Source organism: Oncorhynchus keta, chromosome 17 (assembly GCF_023373465.1).
Source record: "Oncorhynchus keta strain PuntledgeMale-10-30-2019 chromosome 17, Oket_V2, whole genome shotgun sequence".
Taxonomy (NCBI): Eukaryota; Metazoa; Chordata; class Actinopteri; order Salmoniformes; family Salmonidae; genus Oncorhynchus; species Oncorhynchus keta.
In genome coordinates, this window is record NC_068437.1 from 51,561,290 (window position 1) to 51,579,259 (window position 17,970).

Below are 17,970 nucleotides of genomic sequence, written 5' to 3' on the forward strand. Positions count from 1 at the left end.
CGATGGGTTTTTTGTCGGTGGAAACAAGATGGCGGCTCTGACAAGACCGCCAACATATTTACTCGAATAGATGTCAACATTAACCCTCATCGAGCGTTTTGTTCGCGACCTGCATGTATTTCATGCATCATGAAGACCAGGAAGATGTTCTATAGTAGGGATTGACGAAGCCACGACCGTTAGTAAAGTCAGCGTGATGTGCGAGAGCTATGCCCGCTCGCTGCTGCGTGTGTCGGTGGCGCAGATCTGCCAAGCGTTGGGCTGGGATGCGGTGCAGCTCACCGCCTGCGACCTGCTTTCCGATGTGCTGCACAGATATATCCAGCAGTTGGCCAGGGGTTGTCATCGATATTCGGAGCTCTGTAAGTACTGTATTTCTGAAATGTCTACTTGAAGTGAAAGTGATCTGGTTAGGTATTGAGTCACGTTGTTTATTCCCGGCTCTGTGACTAACCGCCCCCTCCAACCGAGGCCTAACGTTAGTTCTAATAATATACATTTTCACTAAACATAACCAAGCTGCTAACCAACTATGTTAGTAAGCCACATTATGTAATCAATGACCAGACTCGGTTGTGTTTGCGAGTATACATTTTCTAAGTATTGCATGTATGTAGCTGTTAGCTTAATTGTGTATGTTTTGGCCATGTGTATTTGTGTTTCTCTAAAAACCTGTCATGCTGTGTCCGACATGCTTAGCTCAGATGTCAACACAGGGGAGTGTTCAAACATGGCAGAGAAGGAAAACAGTGTGGTATCTCATTTTAGAATGGCTTTTAAGAAAATACTGACCTATAAATGTAGTAGGTTTGTCAATAATTGTACAGGATGAAATGACAGAAAAGCAACTATTTGCTGAAGACATAACAGCTAATGGTTTAGGATATCTTCATTTTGGCTCAATCAAACCAGGATTTAAGAAAGAGGAGGATCTGTTTGACAAAGGAAATACTGTATGCAGGCAAGTCCTGGTATGTTCTGATCCTTGTTGTCCATTCAGTCTCACCCCTTGGGTTTGACCCTTAGGAAGATGCATGTAAAAGAAGGCCTTTCGTTTTGATGTCTCATGCATTCTCCTGTCTGTTCCTAGATGGGAGAACAGACCCAGTGCTGGATGACGTAGGCCAGGCATTTAGGCTGCTGGGGGTGAGTCTATCTGAGCTGGAGGACTATGTCCACAACCTGGAGCCCGTAGGGTTCGCCCAGCAGACGCCCCTCTTCCCCCTCAGCAAGAACAATGTGCTGCAGTTCCCTCAGCCTGGAGTGGGGGTCCGGTGGGACGCAGAGGAGAGGAAGGACTACATTCCAGATTATATGCCACCCTTGGTCTCACTACAGGAAGGTAAGACTGTAGCATTGTGTGTGTTTGTGTTACACAACTTACCTCTATGGAGAATGTTGTGAGATAGGGAGTGATGGGGAGAGTATGCTTCTGTATTTGTGTGTTTATGGGGTTTTGTCAAACAGATAATGTTTTTTATCCTTGACCTTTAATTCAATGCCAATCAGACCCTAAAATATTTATTGATTGATTTAACTCAGTATTATATCTCTCTCTCTTTCTCAACTGCAGAAGAGGAGGAAGCCCTGGCTGACATGGGCACCTCTGCTGAGGCCATGCAGGTCCCGCTGGACGATACCGACGAGGATATGGATGATGACGAGGCGGTGAACGATGAGAACCACCCTGTGAAGAGACACCTGGACAGCCCCGACGCCGCCATGGGTATGATGCCCACCTCCAAGAGGCCTCGCATGCACTCTGGCTTCAGCCCCGACTGGAGCATGGAGCCCAGGGAGCCCCTCACCTCCCTCAACCCTCAGCGTGTTCCTCCAGGCATGATGGCCTCCCACTCTCACGACAGCCTGGGTTCAATGTCTATGTCCCCTGAGACACCTGGGCCTCCAACATCGTTCAGACCCCAGCCGGTGACCCCCGGGAGACACTCAGATCATAAGTCACATGGCAGTCAAGGCCGCAAAGGGCCCAAGGGCTCATCCCCCAGCAGGCCACGGACTAAGTCCCCCAAGGGGGTCAACGCTGGTGGGGCTATGTCAGGCAGCCCCATCCGCTCGCCCAAATCTTCCAAGGAAAGGAAAAAGTCACCTTGCCGGACCAAGAGCCCTAAAAGTCCCAAGAGCCCCAAGATAGGCTCTGGAGCCAAGTCTGGGTCTCACCCCCAGGGCAAGTCTGAGGCTCAGGTCCTTGGCCTACAGAGGCTGCCCCTGTCAGCCCTCAGTGAGAGGATGGGGAAGGAGAATATCCACGTGCAGAGCCTAGAGGACCACGAGCTTGCAGCTTTTGTCTCTAGTAAGCTCGTCGAACCTGGCACCAACAACGCCGATATCGACGACTCCATCGACACTGTGATCGCCAGGGCATGCGCCGAGCGGGAGCCCGACCCCTTCGCCTTCTCGTCGGGCTGCGAGTCGGAGAACGATGGCTTCTCCTCTCCCCGCAGGCTCACTATCATGGAGCCAGGAGGAATGCCTAAGCTCTCACTGGGAGCCAACACCATGGCTAAAGACCTGTCCACGCCACTACACCTCAACGCAGGTGGCGGCCCCGGGAGCTGGACCATGGACGACTCCATCAATGAGGTCATACGCAAGGTAAACCAGGGGGATCCCTCAGCAGGACAGCCCCAGGACGAATCGTACCTCTCCTCAGCGTCCGCCTCACCCCCGACGCCGGAGCCCCTCCTCAAGATGTTCCAGGAGAAGAACAAACTCGTCTCCTCGGCTGACATCAAGAAGAAACTGAAGAAGGAGCTCAAGACAAAGATGAAGAAGAAGGAGAAAGGAGAGAAACCGAAAGATAAAGAGAGGGATAAGGACAGGGGGAAGATGAAAGAGAAGAACAAGGATAAGAACAGGGACAAGAGCAAAGATTCTTTCTCCAAAGAGGCCAAGATACCATGGAAGGACCTTGGAAACAAGGACGACCTCAGGGAACACTTCCAGGGTCAGAGGTCAGGGTTTGGCAGTCCGGAGGGCTCCATGATCAAGATCAAGTCCCGCGGTGGAGGGGATGGCAGCGGCAAGAAGGAGAAGGACAAACACAAAGACAAGAAGAAGGACAAGGAGAAGAGCAAGAAGGACAAAGACAAGCGGGAGAAGGGCAAGGACAGGCAGAAGATATCCTCCCTCACCCCGTTCAGTTTGAGTGACATGCCTGTCCTGTTCAGCCCGTCGACGTGTCTCCGCATCCCCTCGATGTTGCCCCCTCTTCCCCCCATCCTCCAGGACAAGGATGTGAAGAGCAAGGAGAAGGACAAGAAGAAAGACGAGAAGAAGAAGAAGAAGAAGAAAGATAAAGACAAGGAGAAGGAAAAGGAGAGAGATAAAGAGGAGAAGAAGAAAGAGAAGGAGAAGCGAGAGAAGGAAAAAGAGAAGATCAGACTAGAAAAGGTAACTTGTCTTTTCCCAGGATTGGTTTGTAGTGTAGTGTTTTATAAAACATTAGTGAAGCATCTTATGCACACACACACACAATAACAACGTTGCTCCTTCTTCTTTTCCCCACTGTTCCAGGTGAGGGTGGAGACTCCAGTGACTGTCCCGTCTCCTGTCATCCCCAGGCTGACCCTGAGGGTGGGGGCTGGACAGGACAAAATGTAAGTTTCTCAATTCAAATCAATACAACTTTAATAGTCCATTCAGAAAGTATTCAGACCTCTTGACTTTTTTCACTTTTTGTTACGTTACAGCCTTATTCTATTAAATAAAAACAAATCCTCCTCAGTCTACACACAATACCCCATACTTACAAAGTGAAAACAGGTTTTTAATATATATTTTTTCTAGACAGAAATCAATTCAAATTTATTGGTCATACACGTGTTTAGCAGATGTTATTGCGAGTGTAGCGAAATGCTTGTGCTTCTAGCTCCGACAGTGCAGTAAAATCTAACAAGTAATATCTAACAGTTTCACAACATGTACTCCAAAATAAACCTAAATATAAGTAATACATGGATTAAGAATATATATACATGTATGTCAGAGCGGCATTGGACAGTACCAGTCAAAAGTTTGGACACACCTAGTCATTCAAGGGTTTTTCTTTATTTTCACTTTTTTCTACATTGTAGAATAATAGTGAAGACATCAAAACTATGAAATAACACAAATGGAATCATCATGTAACCAAAAAAGTGTAAAACATCAAAATATATTTTAGATTCTTCAAAGTAGCCACCCTTTGCCTTGATGACAGCTTTGCACATTCTTGGCATTCTCTCAACCAGCTTCACCTGGAATGCTTTTCCAACCGTCTTGAAGGAGTTCCCACATATGCTGAGCACTACAAAGAGGAACTCGGCTGTGAGCTGCCAGTGACACGAGCCTACCGGATGAGCTAAATACCTTTTATGCTCGCTTCGAGACAAGCAACACTGAAGTATGGATGAGAGCCCTAGCTGTTCCGAACGACTGTGTGATCACTCTCTCCGTAGCCAAGACCTTTAAACAGGTCAACATTCACAAAACCGCGGGGCCAGGCGGATTACCAGGACGGACAGTACTCAAAGCATGCGCGGACCAACTGGCAAGTGTCTACACTGACATTTTCAACCTCTCCCTGACCGAGTCTGTAATACCTACATGCTTCAAACAGACCACCATAGTCACTGTGCCCAAGAAGGTGAAGGTAACCTGCTAAATGATTACTGCCCCGTAGCAGAGTCTTTTTGTAGCAGACTCTTTTCGACTACTGCCCCATAGCATTTTTTTAAATTTTACCTTCATTTAACTAGGCAAGTCAGTTAAGAACAAATTCTTATTTTCAATGATGGCCTAGGAACAGTGGGTTAACTGCCTGTTCAGGGGCAGAACAATGGATTTGTTTTACCTTTTCAGCTCGGGGATTAGATTTTGCAACCTTTCGGTTACTAGTCCATCGCTCTAACCACTAGGCTACCTGCCGCCCCATTTACGTCTGTAGCCATGAAGTGCTTTGAAAGGCTGGTCATGACTCACATCAACACCATCATGCCAGAAACCCTAGACCACTCCAATTCACATACCTTTCCCACCTGGACAAAAGGAACACCTACGAGGTTGACTACAGATTAATTAGCATTCGACACCATAGTGCCAACAAAGCTCATCACTAAGCTAAGGACCCTAGCTGGTAAGGGTAGGCAACTACACATCTGTCACGCTGATCCTCAACACTGGGGCCCCTCAGGGGTGCATGCATAGTAGAGGTCGACCGATTAATCTGAATGGCTGATTAATTAGGGCCGATTTCAAGTTTTCATAACAATCGGAAATCAGTATTTTTTGGACACTGATTTTGCCGATTCTTAAAAAAAAAAAAATCTTTATTTGACTAGGCAAGTCAATTAAGAATGCATTCTTATTTTCAATGACGGCCTAGGAATGGTGGGTTACCTGCCTCGTTCAGGGGCAGAACGACAGATTTTCCCCTTGTCATCTCGTGGGATCCAATCTTGCAACCTTACAGTTAACTAGTTCAACGCAACAACGGCCGTTGCACTCTTTGCAGTCCACAAGGAGACTGCCTGTTACGCGAATGCAGCAAGCCAAGGTAAGTTGCTAGCTAGCATTAAACTTATCTTATAAAAAACAATCAATCAATCATAATCACTAGTTAACTACACATGGTTGATGATATTACTAGATATTATCTAGCGGGTCCTGCGTTGTGTATAATCTGACTGAGTGGTGGTAGGCAGAAGCAGGTGCGTAAATATTCATTCAAACAGCACTTCCGTGCATTTTGCCAGCAGCTCTTCGTTGTGCGTCAAGCATTGCGCTGTTTATGACTCCAAGCCTATCAACTCCCGAGATGAGGCTGGTCTAACCGAAGTGAAATGACTGGCTAGTTAGCGCGCGCTAATAGCGTTTCAAACGTCACTCGCTCTGAGCCTTGGGGTGGTTGTTTCCCTTGCTCTGCGTGGGTAACGCTGCTTCGAGGGTGGCTGTTGTCGTTGTGTTCCTGGTTCGAGTCCAGGGAGGAGCGAGGAGAGGACGGAAGCTATACTGTTACACTGGCAATACTAAAGTGCCTATAAGAACATCCAATAGTCAAAGGTTAATGAAATACAAATGGTATAGAGGGAAATAGTCCTATAATTCCATTAATAACTACAATCTAAAACTTCTTACCTGGGAATATTGAAGACTCGTGTTAAAAGGAACCACCAACTTTCATATGTTCTCATGTTCTGAGCAAGGAACTTAAACGTTAGCTTTCTTACATAGCACATATTGCACTCTTACTTTCTTCTCCAACACTTTGTTTTTGCATTGTTCAATTTGGTTTAAATATGGTTCATTATTTATTTGAGACATTTATTTTATTGATGTATTATATTAAGTTAAAATAAGTGTTCATTCAGTATTGTTGTAATTGTCATTATTAAAAATACATTTGGTTCTTTTTTGGTTCTCCAATAATCGGTATCGGCGTTGAAAAATCATATTCGGTCGACCTCTAATACATAGTCCCCTCGTGTACTCCCTGTTCAATAAAAATAATAATAATATATGCCATTTAGCAGACGCTTTTATCCAAAGCGACTTACAGTCATGTGTGCATACATTCTACGTATGGGTGGTCCCGGGAATCGAACCCACTACCCTGGCGTTACAAGCGCCATGCTCTACCAACTGTGCTACAGAAGGACACCCACGACTGTGGCCAAACACAACTCCAACATCATTAAGTTTTCTGACGACACAACAGTGACCGACAACGATGAGACGGCCTATAGGGAGGTGGTCAGAGACCTGGCAGTGTGTTGCCAAGACAACCTCTCCCTCAATGTGAGCAAGACAAAGGAGCTGTTCGTGGACTACAGGAAAAGGAGGGCCGAACAGGCCCCCATTAATATCGACTGGGCTGAAGTGGAGCGGGTCGAGAGTTTCAAGTTCCTTGGTGTCCACATCACCAACAAACTATCATGATCCAAACACACCAAGACAGTTGTGAAGAGGGCATGACAACGCCTTTTCCCACTCAGGAGACTGAAAAGATTTGACATGGGTCCTCAGATCCTCAAAAGGTTCTACAGCTGCACCATCGAGAGCATCCTGACCGGTTGCATCAACGCCTGGTATGGCAACTGCTCACCATCTGACCGTAAGGCGCAACAGAGGGTAGTGTGTACGGCCCAGTACATCACTGGGGCCAAGCTTCCTAACATCCAGGACCTATATAATAGGCGGCATCAGAGAAAGACCTCAAAAATTGTCTAAGACTCCAGTCATCCAAGTCGTAGACTGTTCTCTCTGCTACCGCACGGCAAGCGGTACCGGATTGCCAAGTCTAGGACCAAAAGGCTCCTTAACAGCTTCTACCCCCAAGCCGTAAGACTGAACAATTAATTAAATGGCCACCCAGACTATTTACATTGTAAATCAATGTAAATAGTTTCTCTTTTTCTCCCCCTTTGTTTTTACACTGCTGCTACTCGCTGTTTATTATCTATGCATAGCCACTTTAGAAATTACCTCGACTAACCTGTACACCCGCACATTGACTCGGTACCGGTACCCCCAGTATATAGCCTCATTATTGTTATGTTATTTTCTTGTTACTTTTTTACTTTAAAAAAAATGTTTTGTTACAGAAATACTTTTTGTTAATTTAGTAAATATTTTCTTAACTCTGTTTCTTGAACTGCATTGTTGGTTAAGGGGTTGTAAGTAAGTTTTTCACGGTAAGGTCTCCACCTGTTGTATTCGGCACATGGACTTGTTGGCTGCTTTTCCTTCACTCTGCGGTCCAACTTATCCTAAACCATCTCAATTGAGTTAAAGTCAGGTGATTGTGGATGCCAGGTCATCGCTGCAGAATTATGTGGTAGCCATGCTGGTTATGTTTGCCTTGAATTCTAAATAAATCACAGACGGTGTTACCAGCAAAGCCTCCTCCTCCATGCTTCACGGTGGCAACCCCACACCATCACACTTCCTCCTCCATGCTTCACGGTGGCAACCCCACACCATCACACTTCCTCCTCCATGCTTCACGGTGGCAACCCCACACCATCACACTTCCTCCTCCATGCTTCACGGTGGCAACCCCACACCATCACACTTCCTCCTCCATGCTTCACGGTGGCAACCCCACACCATCACACTTCCTCCTCCATGCTTCACGGTGGCAACCACACATTCGAGATCATGCGTTCACCTACTCGGCGTCTCACAAAGACACGGCGGTGGTCCTTCTGTAGCACAGTTGGTAGAGCATGGCGCTTGTAACGCCAGGGTAGTGGGTTCGATTCCCGGGACCACCCATACGTAGAATGTATGCACACATGACTGTAAGTCGCTTTGGATAAAAGCGTCTGCTAAATGGCATATGTTATTATTATATTATATAACCAAAAGATCTCTAACTTGGACTCCAGACCAAAGGACAAATTTACACCGGTCTAATGTCCATTGCTTGTGTTTCTTGGCCCAAGCAAGTCTCCTCTTCTTAATGGTGTCCTTTAGTAGTGGTTTCTTTGCAGCAATTTGACCATGAAGGCAGAGGTAACTCTGGGTCTTCCTTTCCTGTGGCGGTCCTCATGAGGGCCAGTTTCATCACAGCGCTTGATGGTTTTTGCGACTGCGCTTGAAGAAACTTCCAAAGTTCTTGACATTTTCCGTATTGACTGACCTTCATGTCTTAAAGTAATGAGGGACTGTTGTTTCTCTTTGCTTATTTGAGCTGTTCTTGTCATAATAATGACTTGGTCTTTTACCAGATAGGGTTATCTTCTGTATACCACCCCTACCTTGTCACAACACAACTGATAAGCTCAAACTCATTTAGAAGGAAAGAAATTCCACAAATTAACTTTTTAAGAAGGAACACGTGGTAATTGAAATGTATTCCAGGTGACTACCTCATGAATCAGGTTGAGAGAATGTCAAGAGTGTGCAAAGTTGTCATCAAGGCAAAGGTTGAAAACTTTGAAAAATCTCACATGTCAAGAGTGTGCAAAGTTGTCATCAAGGCAAAGGTTGAAAACTTTGAAAAATCTCACATTTATTTTGATTTAACACTTTTGGTTATTACGTGATCCCATATGTGTTATTTCATAGCTTTGATGTCTTCACTATTATTCTACAATGTAAAAAAAAAAAGAAGGTAAAATTAAAGAAAAACCCTGGAATGAGTAGGTGTCCAAACTATTGACTGGTGTATGTAGGTAAATCTGTTTTATGTGGCACTATTTCTATGCTTCCCGTTCTTAAGTTACATTTTTGTGTCTTTTTACTTTAGATTTTGTACACCAGCTTCAAACATTTGAAAATACAATATTTTTGGTTATTGAAAATAGATTTCACAGCGGTTCAGATGGTACAATGATCATCTACACTATACATTGGTTGTTTTTTTTGTCACAAATTGAAACTTAGATTTTTAGTAACCAGGAAATGCTGAGCAATTTCTACATATTGCACCTTTTAACTTAGTTTGGCTGAGGCATTCAGCTGCATCAATCATGTATAGCACACACTGACACAGGATAAATTATACATAGATGTACAAAACAAGTGCTGTTGCTGGTCCTATGTGGTTCAGGGACTATAATTTTGACCCCCATGAAGTAAGTTTCTCATTGGCTCTGTTCTGATGTCTCTTTCTCTTCTTCTCTCTCTCTCTCTCTCTCTCTCTCTCTCTCTCTCTCTCTCTCTCTCTCGCCTTCCCTCTTTTTCTCTCTCTCTTTCTGCCTATCTCCAGAGTTATCAGCAAGGTGGTCTTGAATTCCGAGCCGCCGCCACCGCCTAAGATGCCAGCTCCCAAGACCCCCGCCGCCAAATCTGGACCCAGCAATCGCCTTCAGCTGCCGCCACCTCCTCCAATCCTCCCTCCAATACCCTCGTTGGCACCCCCTGCATCCCATCTTCCCCCTGACAGCCCTCCCCCTGCCATGCTCTCCCCCGCATCCTCCGGCAAAACATGTGTACGCAGCGTGGTCACTGAAACTGTCAAGACATATGTGGTGAGTGCCATGCCACTATATTACTCATGTATCTCTCCTGACTATTCTGTCTTCCTGTGGGACCCCCTTAATCACTCATATACAGCCAGTTAATCCACTAGGCCAGTTGATACAGCTTGAGAACATTTTTTAAAAACATTTTTTAAAGGTAGGTCATGTTTATTTAACCAGGTAGGCTAGTTGAGAACACCTTTATTTAACCAGGTAGGCCAGTTGAGAACACCTTTATTTAACCAGGTAGGCCAGTTGAGAACACCTTTATTTAACCAGGTAGGCCAGTTGAGAACACCTTTATTTAACCAGGTAGGCCAGTTGAGAACACCTTTATTTAACCAGGTAGGCCAGTTGAGAACAAGTTCTCATTTACAACTGTGACCTGGCCAAGATAAAGCAAAGCAGCGCGACACAAGCAACAACACAGAGTTACACATGGAATAAACAAACGTACAGTCACTAACACAATAGAAAAATATACATGCAGTGAGTGCAAATGTAATAAGATTAGGGGAGGAAAAGGCAATAAATAGGTCATAGTGGCGAAATAATTTAAACTTAGCAATTAAACACTGGAGTGATAGACGTGTAGAAGATGAATGTGCAAGTAGAGATACCGGGGTGCAAAGGAGAGAAAAAAATAAGAAAAGAAAAAAACAATATCAGGATGAGGTAGTTGGGTGGGCTATTTACAGATGGGCTATGTACAGGTGCAGTGATCGGTAAGCTGCTCTGACAGCTGATGCTTAAAGTTAGTGAGGGACATGTGGCTGGAAACATATGTCTTTCTACTCCTATGTGTTTTGAAATATGTTTTTTATTGAAGAAGCACAACTGCAGTATGCATAGTCTTGAGCATGTTCTCCATTGCTCCGGATAGTAACAGGTAATGGATATACGCTGCGTATACCAAACATTAGGAACACCTCACTAATATCGAGTTGAACCCCCTTTAGCCCTCAGAACAGGGCTCTACAAGGTGTCAAAAGCATTCCACGTCAATGCTGGCTCAAGTTGGCCTCCCACAGTTGTGTCAAGTTGGCTGGATGTCCTTTGGGTGATGGACCATTCTTGATACACACTGGAAATAGTTGAGCAGTGTTGCAGCTCTTGACACAAATTGCCTGGCACTTACTACCATACCCCGTTCAAAGGCACTTAAATCGTTTGTCTCGCCCATTCACCCTCTGAATGGCACACACAGACAATCCATGTCTCAATTGTCTCAAGGCTTAAAAATCCTTCTTTAACCTGTCTCCTCCTCTTCATCTACACTGATTGAAGTGGATTTAACAAGTGACATCAAAAAGGGATCATGACTTTCACCTGGATTCACCTATGAAAGAGCAGATGTTCCTAATGTTTTGTACACTCAGTGTACATAGGCATACATAATAAACACCTTTTATTTTCTGTGATGCCGATTCCTATTGTACTCCTGAGTGTCTTGTTGCCAATGTTGTTTCCCCTGTAGGTCCGTGATGAGTGGGGAAATAAGGTCTGGATCTGTCCTGGCTGTAACAAGCCTGACGACGGCAGTCCCATGATTGGCTGTGATGACTGTGATGACTGGTACCACTGGTAAGAGAGGTTTGGATTCATTTATCCAGCCATTAATTCATTTATTTTTATTCATTTGTTCATTTGTTTGTTCATCCATCCATTGATTAATTCATTCATTTACTGTAGAACCATAGTGAGGAACATTGACTAATTGTTGTTGTAGAACCATAGTGAGGAACATTGACTAATTGTTGCTGTAGAACCATAGTGAGGAACATTGACTAGTTGATGTTGTTGACTAGTTGGAACATTGACTAGATGTTGCTGTAGAACCACATTGAGGAACATTGACTAGTTATTACTGTAAAACCATAGTGAGGAACATTGACTAGTTGTTGTTGTTGACTAGTTGGAACATTGACTAGTTGTTGCTGTAGAACCATAGTGAGGAACATTGACTAATTGATGCTGTTGACTAGTTGGAACATTGACTAGTTGTTGCTGTAGAACCATAGTGAGGAACATTGACTAGTTGATGTTGTTGACTAGTTGGAACATTGACTAGTTGTTGCTGTAGAACCATAGTGAGGAACATTGACTAATTGATGTTGTTGACTAGTTGGAACATTGATGAGTTGTTGCTGTAGAACCATAGTGAGGAACATTGACTAGTTGATGTTGTTGACTAGTTGGAACATTGACTAGTTGTTGCTGTAGAACCATAGTGAGGAACATTGACTAGTTATTACTGTTGACCAGTTAGGAACATTGACTAGTTATTACTGTAGAACCATAGTGAGGAACATTGACTAGTTATTACTGTAGAACCACAGTGAGGAACATTGACTAGTTATTACTGTAGAACCATAGTGAGGAACATTGACTAGTTGTTGCTGTAGAACCACAGTGAGGAACATTGACTAGTTATTACTATAAAACCATAGTGAGGAACATTGACTAGTTATTACTGTAGAACCATAGTGAGGAACATTGACTAGTTGTTGCTGTAAAACCATAGTGAGGAACATTGACTAGTTGTTGCTGTAGAACCATAGTGAGGAACATTGACTAGTTGTTGCTGTAGAACCACAGTGAGCAACATTGACTAGTTATTACTGTAAAACCATAGTGAGGAACATTGACTAGTTGTTGCTGTTGACTAGTTGGAACATTGACTAGTTGTTGCTGTAGAACCATAGTGAGGAACATTGACTAGTTGATGTTGTTGACTAGTTGGAACATTGACTAGATGTTGCTGTAGAACCACATTGAGGAACATTGACTAGTTATTACTGTAAAACCATAGTGAGGAACATTGACTAGTTGTTGCTGTAGAACCATAGTGAGGAACATTGACTAGTTATTACTGTAAAACCATAGTGAGGAACATTGACTAGTTGATGTTGTTGACTAGTTGGAACATTGACTAGTTGTTGCTGTAGAACCATAGTGAGGAACATTGACTAGTTGATGTTGTTGACTCGTTGGAACATTGACTAGATGTTGCTGTAGAACCACAGTGAGGAACTTTGACTAGTTATTACTGTAAAACCATAGTGAGGAACATTGACTAGTTGTTACTGTAAAACCATATTGAGGAACATTGACTAGTTGTTACTGTAAAACCATAGTGAGGAACATTGACTAGTTGTTACTGTAAAACCATAGTGAGGAACATAGACTAATTGATGCTGTTGACTAGTTGGAACATTGACTAGTTGTTACTGTAGAACCATAGTGAGGAACATTGACTAGTTATTACTGTAAAACCATAGTGAGGAACATTGACTAGTTGTTACTGTAAAACCATAGTGAGGAACATTGACTAGTTGTTACTGTAAAACCATAGTGAGGAACATAGACTGGTTGTTACTGTAAAACCATAGTGAGGAACATTGACTAGTTATTACTGTAAAACCATAGTGAGGAACATTGACTAGTTATTACTGTAAAACCATAGTGAGGAACATTGACGAGTTGATGTTGTTGACTAGTTGGAACATTGACTAGTTATTACTGTAGAACCATAGTGAGGAACATTGACGAGTTGATGTTGTTGACTAGTTGGAACATTGACTAGTTATTACTGTAGAACCATAGTGAGGAACATTGACTAGTTATTACTGTAAAACCATAGTGAGGAACATTGACTAGTTATTACTGTAAAACCATAGTGAGGAACATTGACGAGTTGATGTTGTTGACTAGTTGGAACATTGATGAGTTATTACTGTAGAACCATAGTGAGGAACATTGACTAGTTATTACTGTAGAACCATAGTGAGGAACATTGACTAGTTATTACTGTAAAACCATAGTGAGGAACATTGACTAGTTGTTACTGTAAAACCATAGTGAGGAACATTGACTAGTTGTTACTGTAAAACCATAGTGAGGAACATAGACTGGTTGTTGCTGTAAAACCATAGTGAGGAACATTGACTAGTTATTACTGTAAAACCATAGTTAGGAACATTGACTAATTGATGCTGTTGACTAGTTGGAACATTGACTAGTTGTTGCTGTAGAACCATAGTGAGGAACATTGACTAGTTGATGTTGTTGACTAGTTGGAACATTGACTAGTTGTTGCTGTAGAACCACAGTGAGGAACATTGACTAGTTATTACTGTAAAACCATAGTGAGGAACATTGACTAGTTGTTACTGTAAAACCATAGTGAGGAACATTGACTGGTTGTTGCTGTAAAACCATAGTGAGGAACATTGACTAGTTATTACTGTAGAACCATAGTGAGGAACATTGACTAGTTATTACTGTAAAACCATAGTGAGGAACATTGACTAGTTATTACTGTAGAACCATAGTGAGGAACATTGACTAGTTATTACTGTAGAACCATAATGAGGAACATTGACTAGTTATTACTGTAGAACCATAGTGAGGAACATTGACTAGTTGTTGCTGTAGAACCATAGTGAGGAACATTGCCTAGTTATTACTGTAAAACCATAGTGAGGAACATTGACTTGTTATTACTGTAAAACCATAGTGAGGAACATTGACTGGTTGTTGCTGTAGAACCATAGTGAGGAACATTGACTAGTTATTACTGTAAAACCATAGTGAGGAACATTGACTAATTGATGCTGTTGACTAGTTGGAACATTGACTGGTTGTAACCTAAAGAATACAACTTATGGGGCGGCAGGGTAGCCTAGTGGTTAGAGCGTTGGACTAGTAACCGGAAGGTTGCAAGTTCAAACCCCCGAGCTGACAAGGTACAAATCTGTCGTTCTGCCCCTGAACAGGCAGTTAACCCACTGTTCCTAGGCCGTCATTAAAAATAAGAATTTGTTCTTAACTCACTTGCCTGGTTAAATAAAGGTAAAATTTAAAAAATGCTACGCTGTGGGAAGCTGATCTACTCTTACTATATATCTCTTCTTGATCATTCCGTCTTCCCTCCTTTTAATCACTCACTGATTCCATCTTTCTACCCCCAGGCCTTGTGTCGGGATGGTCTCGGCCCCTCCCGAGGACCAACAGTGGTTTTGTGTGAAGTGTGCCGGCAAGAAAAAGGACAAAAAACACAAGAAGAGGAAACACAAAGTGCATTGAGAGAGACTATGCAAAACATAGGACTTTTAGGACTGTTCATTCGCTGGACTGACTGCTTCTTCAAGCCATCCTCTTGGAACACTCCGGGCACTGCTGTAAACAAAGACAGAAAGAAAAGTGGAAAAAACGTGACAGATGAGACATTCACACCTCCTGATGACTTTAGTTAATGACATGATGAGCCAATGATATGATAGCGCCCGTGTATGACTAGGAAACAAAGAAATACAGACTCTTTAACCAGCACATGTCCAACCGCCGTTCTGTGGGTTCCATGGTTACGACGGTTCCTTCCCCTCCCTTCTGTAAAGTGTTTTGGGGAGGGGGGTGCTTTTAAGTCTGCGTCCTGGTTTTCTACCCTTCTGTCTGTGGGCACTAGCACTCCACATCATGGATATCTACCCTTCAGGCTGTGGGCACTAGCACTCCACATCATGGATATCTACCCAAGTGTGCACTTGCACAGTCCCTTTCATGGATTGAACAATCTCTTAGAGTGTGCACTTGCACACTTGGGTAGATAATCAGGATGCAGCCTCCTGTTGATGTGAGAGCCCAGCGTTCAGGAAGGAATGTTCAGGTGCTCTAATGTCGTCACGGAGATCATGCTTTTCAATCATCATGGCTTCAAACAGATAATTGTTGAGTTCAATGTTGTCAAAGAGAACAGGGTATAGAGAGAAGTCTACATTCATCTTGTTGTTGTTTACCTTAGTAATGTCATAGCCTGGTCCCAGATCTGTGTGTGCTCTCTTGCCAATTCTGATGGCTATTGTCTTGAGTTGGAGACAGCAAGACAACACAAACACATCTGGCAACCAGGCTAGTATTGTCACATAAAAGGAGGTCAATAATATCAAACTGAATGACAGATTCAGATCCTGTTTAAAATCCCCCTCTCGGTTTTCTGCTGCAGTATCCTAAAATATGTCATGTATTGTCTGTGCCCTACGTATTTATTGAGAAAGTGAAGCTAAAACTTTTAATGTGGCTCTATGCTCCAGCATTTTGGATTTGAGATCAAATATTTGATATGTGGTGATGACAGAATGTCCTATTTTATTTGAGGGTATTTTCATACATATCTGTTATACCGTTGAGAAATGAAAGCACTTTACGTATCTAGTCCACCCATTTGAATTTCGACAAATTCACTTATAGTGTATTACATTTAGTCAAAAGTTGACTATTTGTTTCTGTATTTTTAGCACACAATGACTACATAAAGCTTGTGACTCTACAAGCGGGTCGGATGCATTTACAGTTTGTTTTGGCTGTGTTTCTGATTATGTTGTGTCCAATAGAAAGCTATGGTAAATAATGTATTGTGTCAATTTGGAGTCACTTTTATTTGAAATAAGAATAGAATATTTCACATTCATGTGGATGCTACCATGATTACGGATAATCATGACTTGAGTCGTGAATAATAATGAGTGAGAAAGTTATATTCACAAAGATCATGCCCCCAAAACACGCTAACCTCTTAACCATTAACAAAAACAGGTTAGCATTTTTACACCGCGTTGTGATATTTATGCCTGTAACTTTCTCGCTCATCATTATTCAGGATTCATTCAGGACTATCTGTAACCATGGTAGCATCCACATTCATGTAGTTGTCTTAAGAAAACATTCTATTCTTATTTACAATAAAAGAGACTCCGAAATTACACACCATTGTTTCCCATTCATGTAATTTCTATTGGAACACAACGTAATCTGAAACACAAACTAAACAAACTGCAAATGCATCCAACAAGTTTGTAGAGTCACAAACATGATGTAGTCATTGTGTGCTAGGAATAATGGGACTAAATACTTAACTTTTGACTAAATGTAACACACTATAAGTTAATTTGTCCAAATACTGTATTTGTCATGACAACTTCAAATGGGGGGGGCTAAATGCATAAAGTGCTTATATTTCTAAACAGGAAAACAGATTTATGAAAATACCCTCAAATAAAAAATGACATTCTCTACTGTTGCCTCATATAAAACATTTGATCTCAAATCCAAAATGCTGGAGTATAGGGCCAAATGTAAAAGTTTTAGCTTCCCTGTCCAAATAAATACGAAGGGGATAGTATATGAAGCCACATGCATTTTGTTCTTAGGACTTTTATTCTAATTTGTTAAATCCATTTCCAGATGATTGGTTTTTAACTTGAATCATTTTCTGTCATTTCTGTATATATTTCTTTTTAATGAAAGTTTGTATTTTTTATTTTTCATATAAATTGTCTCCAAATCAGTTCTACAGTAGCTGTGCTCATTGTGAAGGTATCTAATTTAGCTGATATTTCATATATTAAAGCCTAACAGTCTCTGTTAACTACACATAAATCTCATGACCAACTACTCTTTCCATTTTTTAGGATGGCAATCTTCATCTGTACCCAAGTTCTCTGTAGGCATCCGTCCTTGTTTCCATGATTCAGGTTGAGATCCCACTTCTATCTAACATTGTGCATTTTTTTTTTACATTGATTGTTCTGTGTGCAATCCTCACCCTTTTGCCCTAAGATAAGTTTTTCTTAGTTTGTTTTGATGCATTTAATTCATGAAAATTCAATGGAAATATTTGAACAAAACCGAAGTTGAATTTGTTAAATGAATCTGAAATGTTTGGATAAGGAAGCAGTGTGTCATTTTATTTTTGTTACTGTCATTTGGATTTAAATTTGTCTGAGGAGTATGGAGTCATACAGCCCAAAATAAGTAGTTTCCTCTCCCTTGTCCACAGTCCCCTTCCATAAGGAGTTGGCAAGAGATTAAACAGACTGGCACCCAGAAGTCTAGTGGATAATATACAAGAAACACCTCATGTAAGAATGTTCAAGTGGAGCCTACTAGAATGTTCATGTAGTAGAATCTAGCGCAGAGCGTTTACGTAGAGCCTAAAGCCTAGTGT

General features: G+C 42.3%; 1 protein-coding gene across 2 annotated transcripts; it reads left to right on the top strand.

Annotated features, from left to right (window-relative positions):
- Positions 1-7: 7 nt before the first annotated feature.
- Positions 8-17,696, top strand: LOC118396008 (transcription initiation factor TFIID subunit 3-like). 2 transcript variants are annotated; one of them, XM_035790149.2, is made up of 7 exons: positions 11-362; positions 1,091-1,342; positions 1,574-3,411; positions 3,535-3,617; positions 9,713-9,974; positions 11,443-11,549; positions 14,939-17,696. In XM_035790149.2, exons 1-7 carry the CDS (start codon positions 197-199, stop codon positions 15,051-15,053), a joined length of 2,823 nt encoding a protein of 940 aa, XP_035646042.1. In that variant the 5' UTR covers positions 11-196; the 3' UTR covers positions 15,054-17,696. The 2 variants fall into 2 exon arrangements, with proteins under 2 accessions (XP_035646043.1, XP_035646042.1); XM_035790150.2 differs by lacking the exons at positions 9,713-9,974; positions 11,443-11,549; positions 14,939-17,696 and adding an exon at positions 4,251-8,191 and having other exon boundaries at positions 8-362.
- The last annotated feature ends 274 nt before the right edge of the window (positions 17,697-17,970 follow it).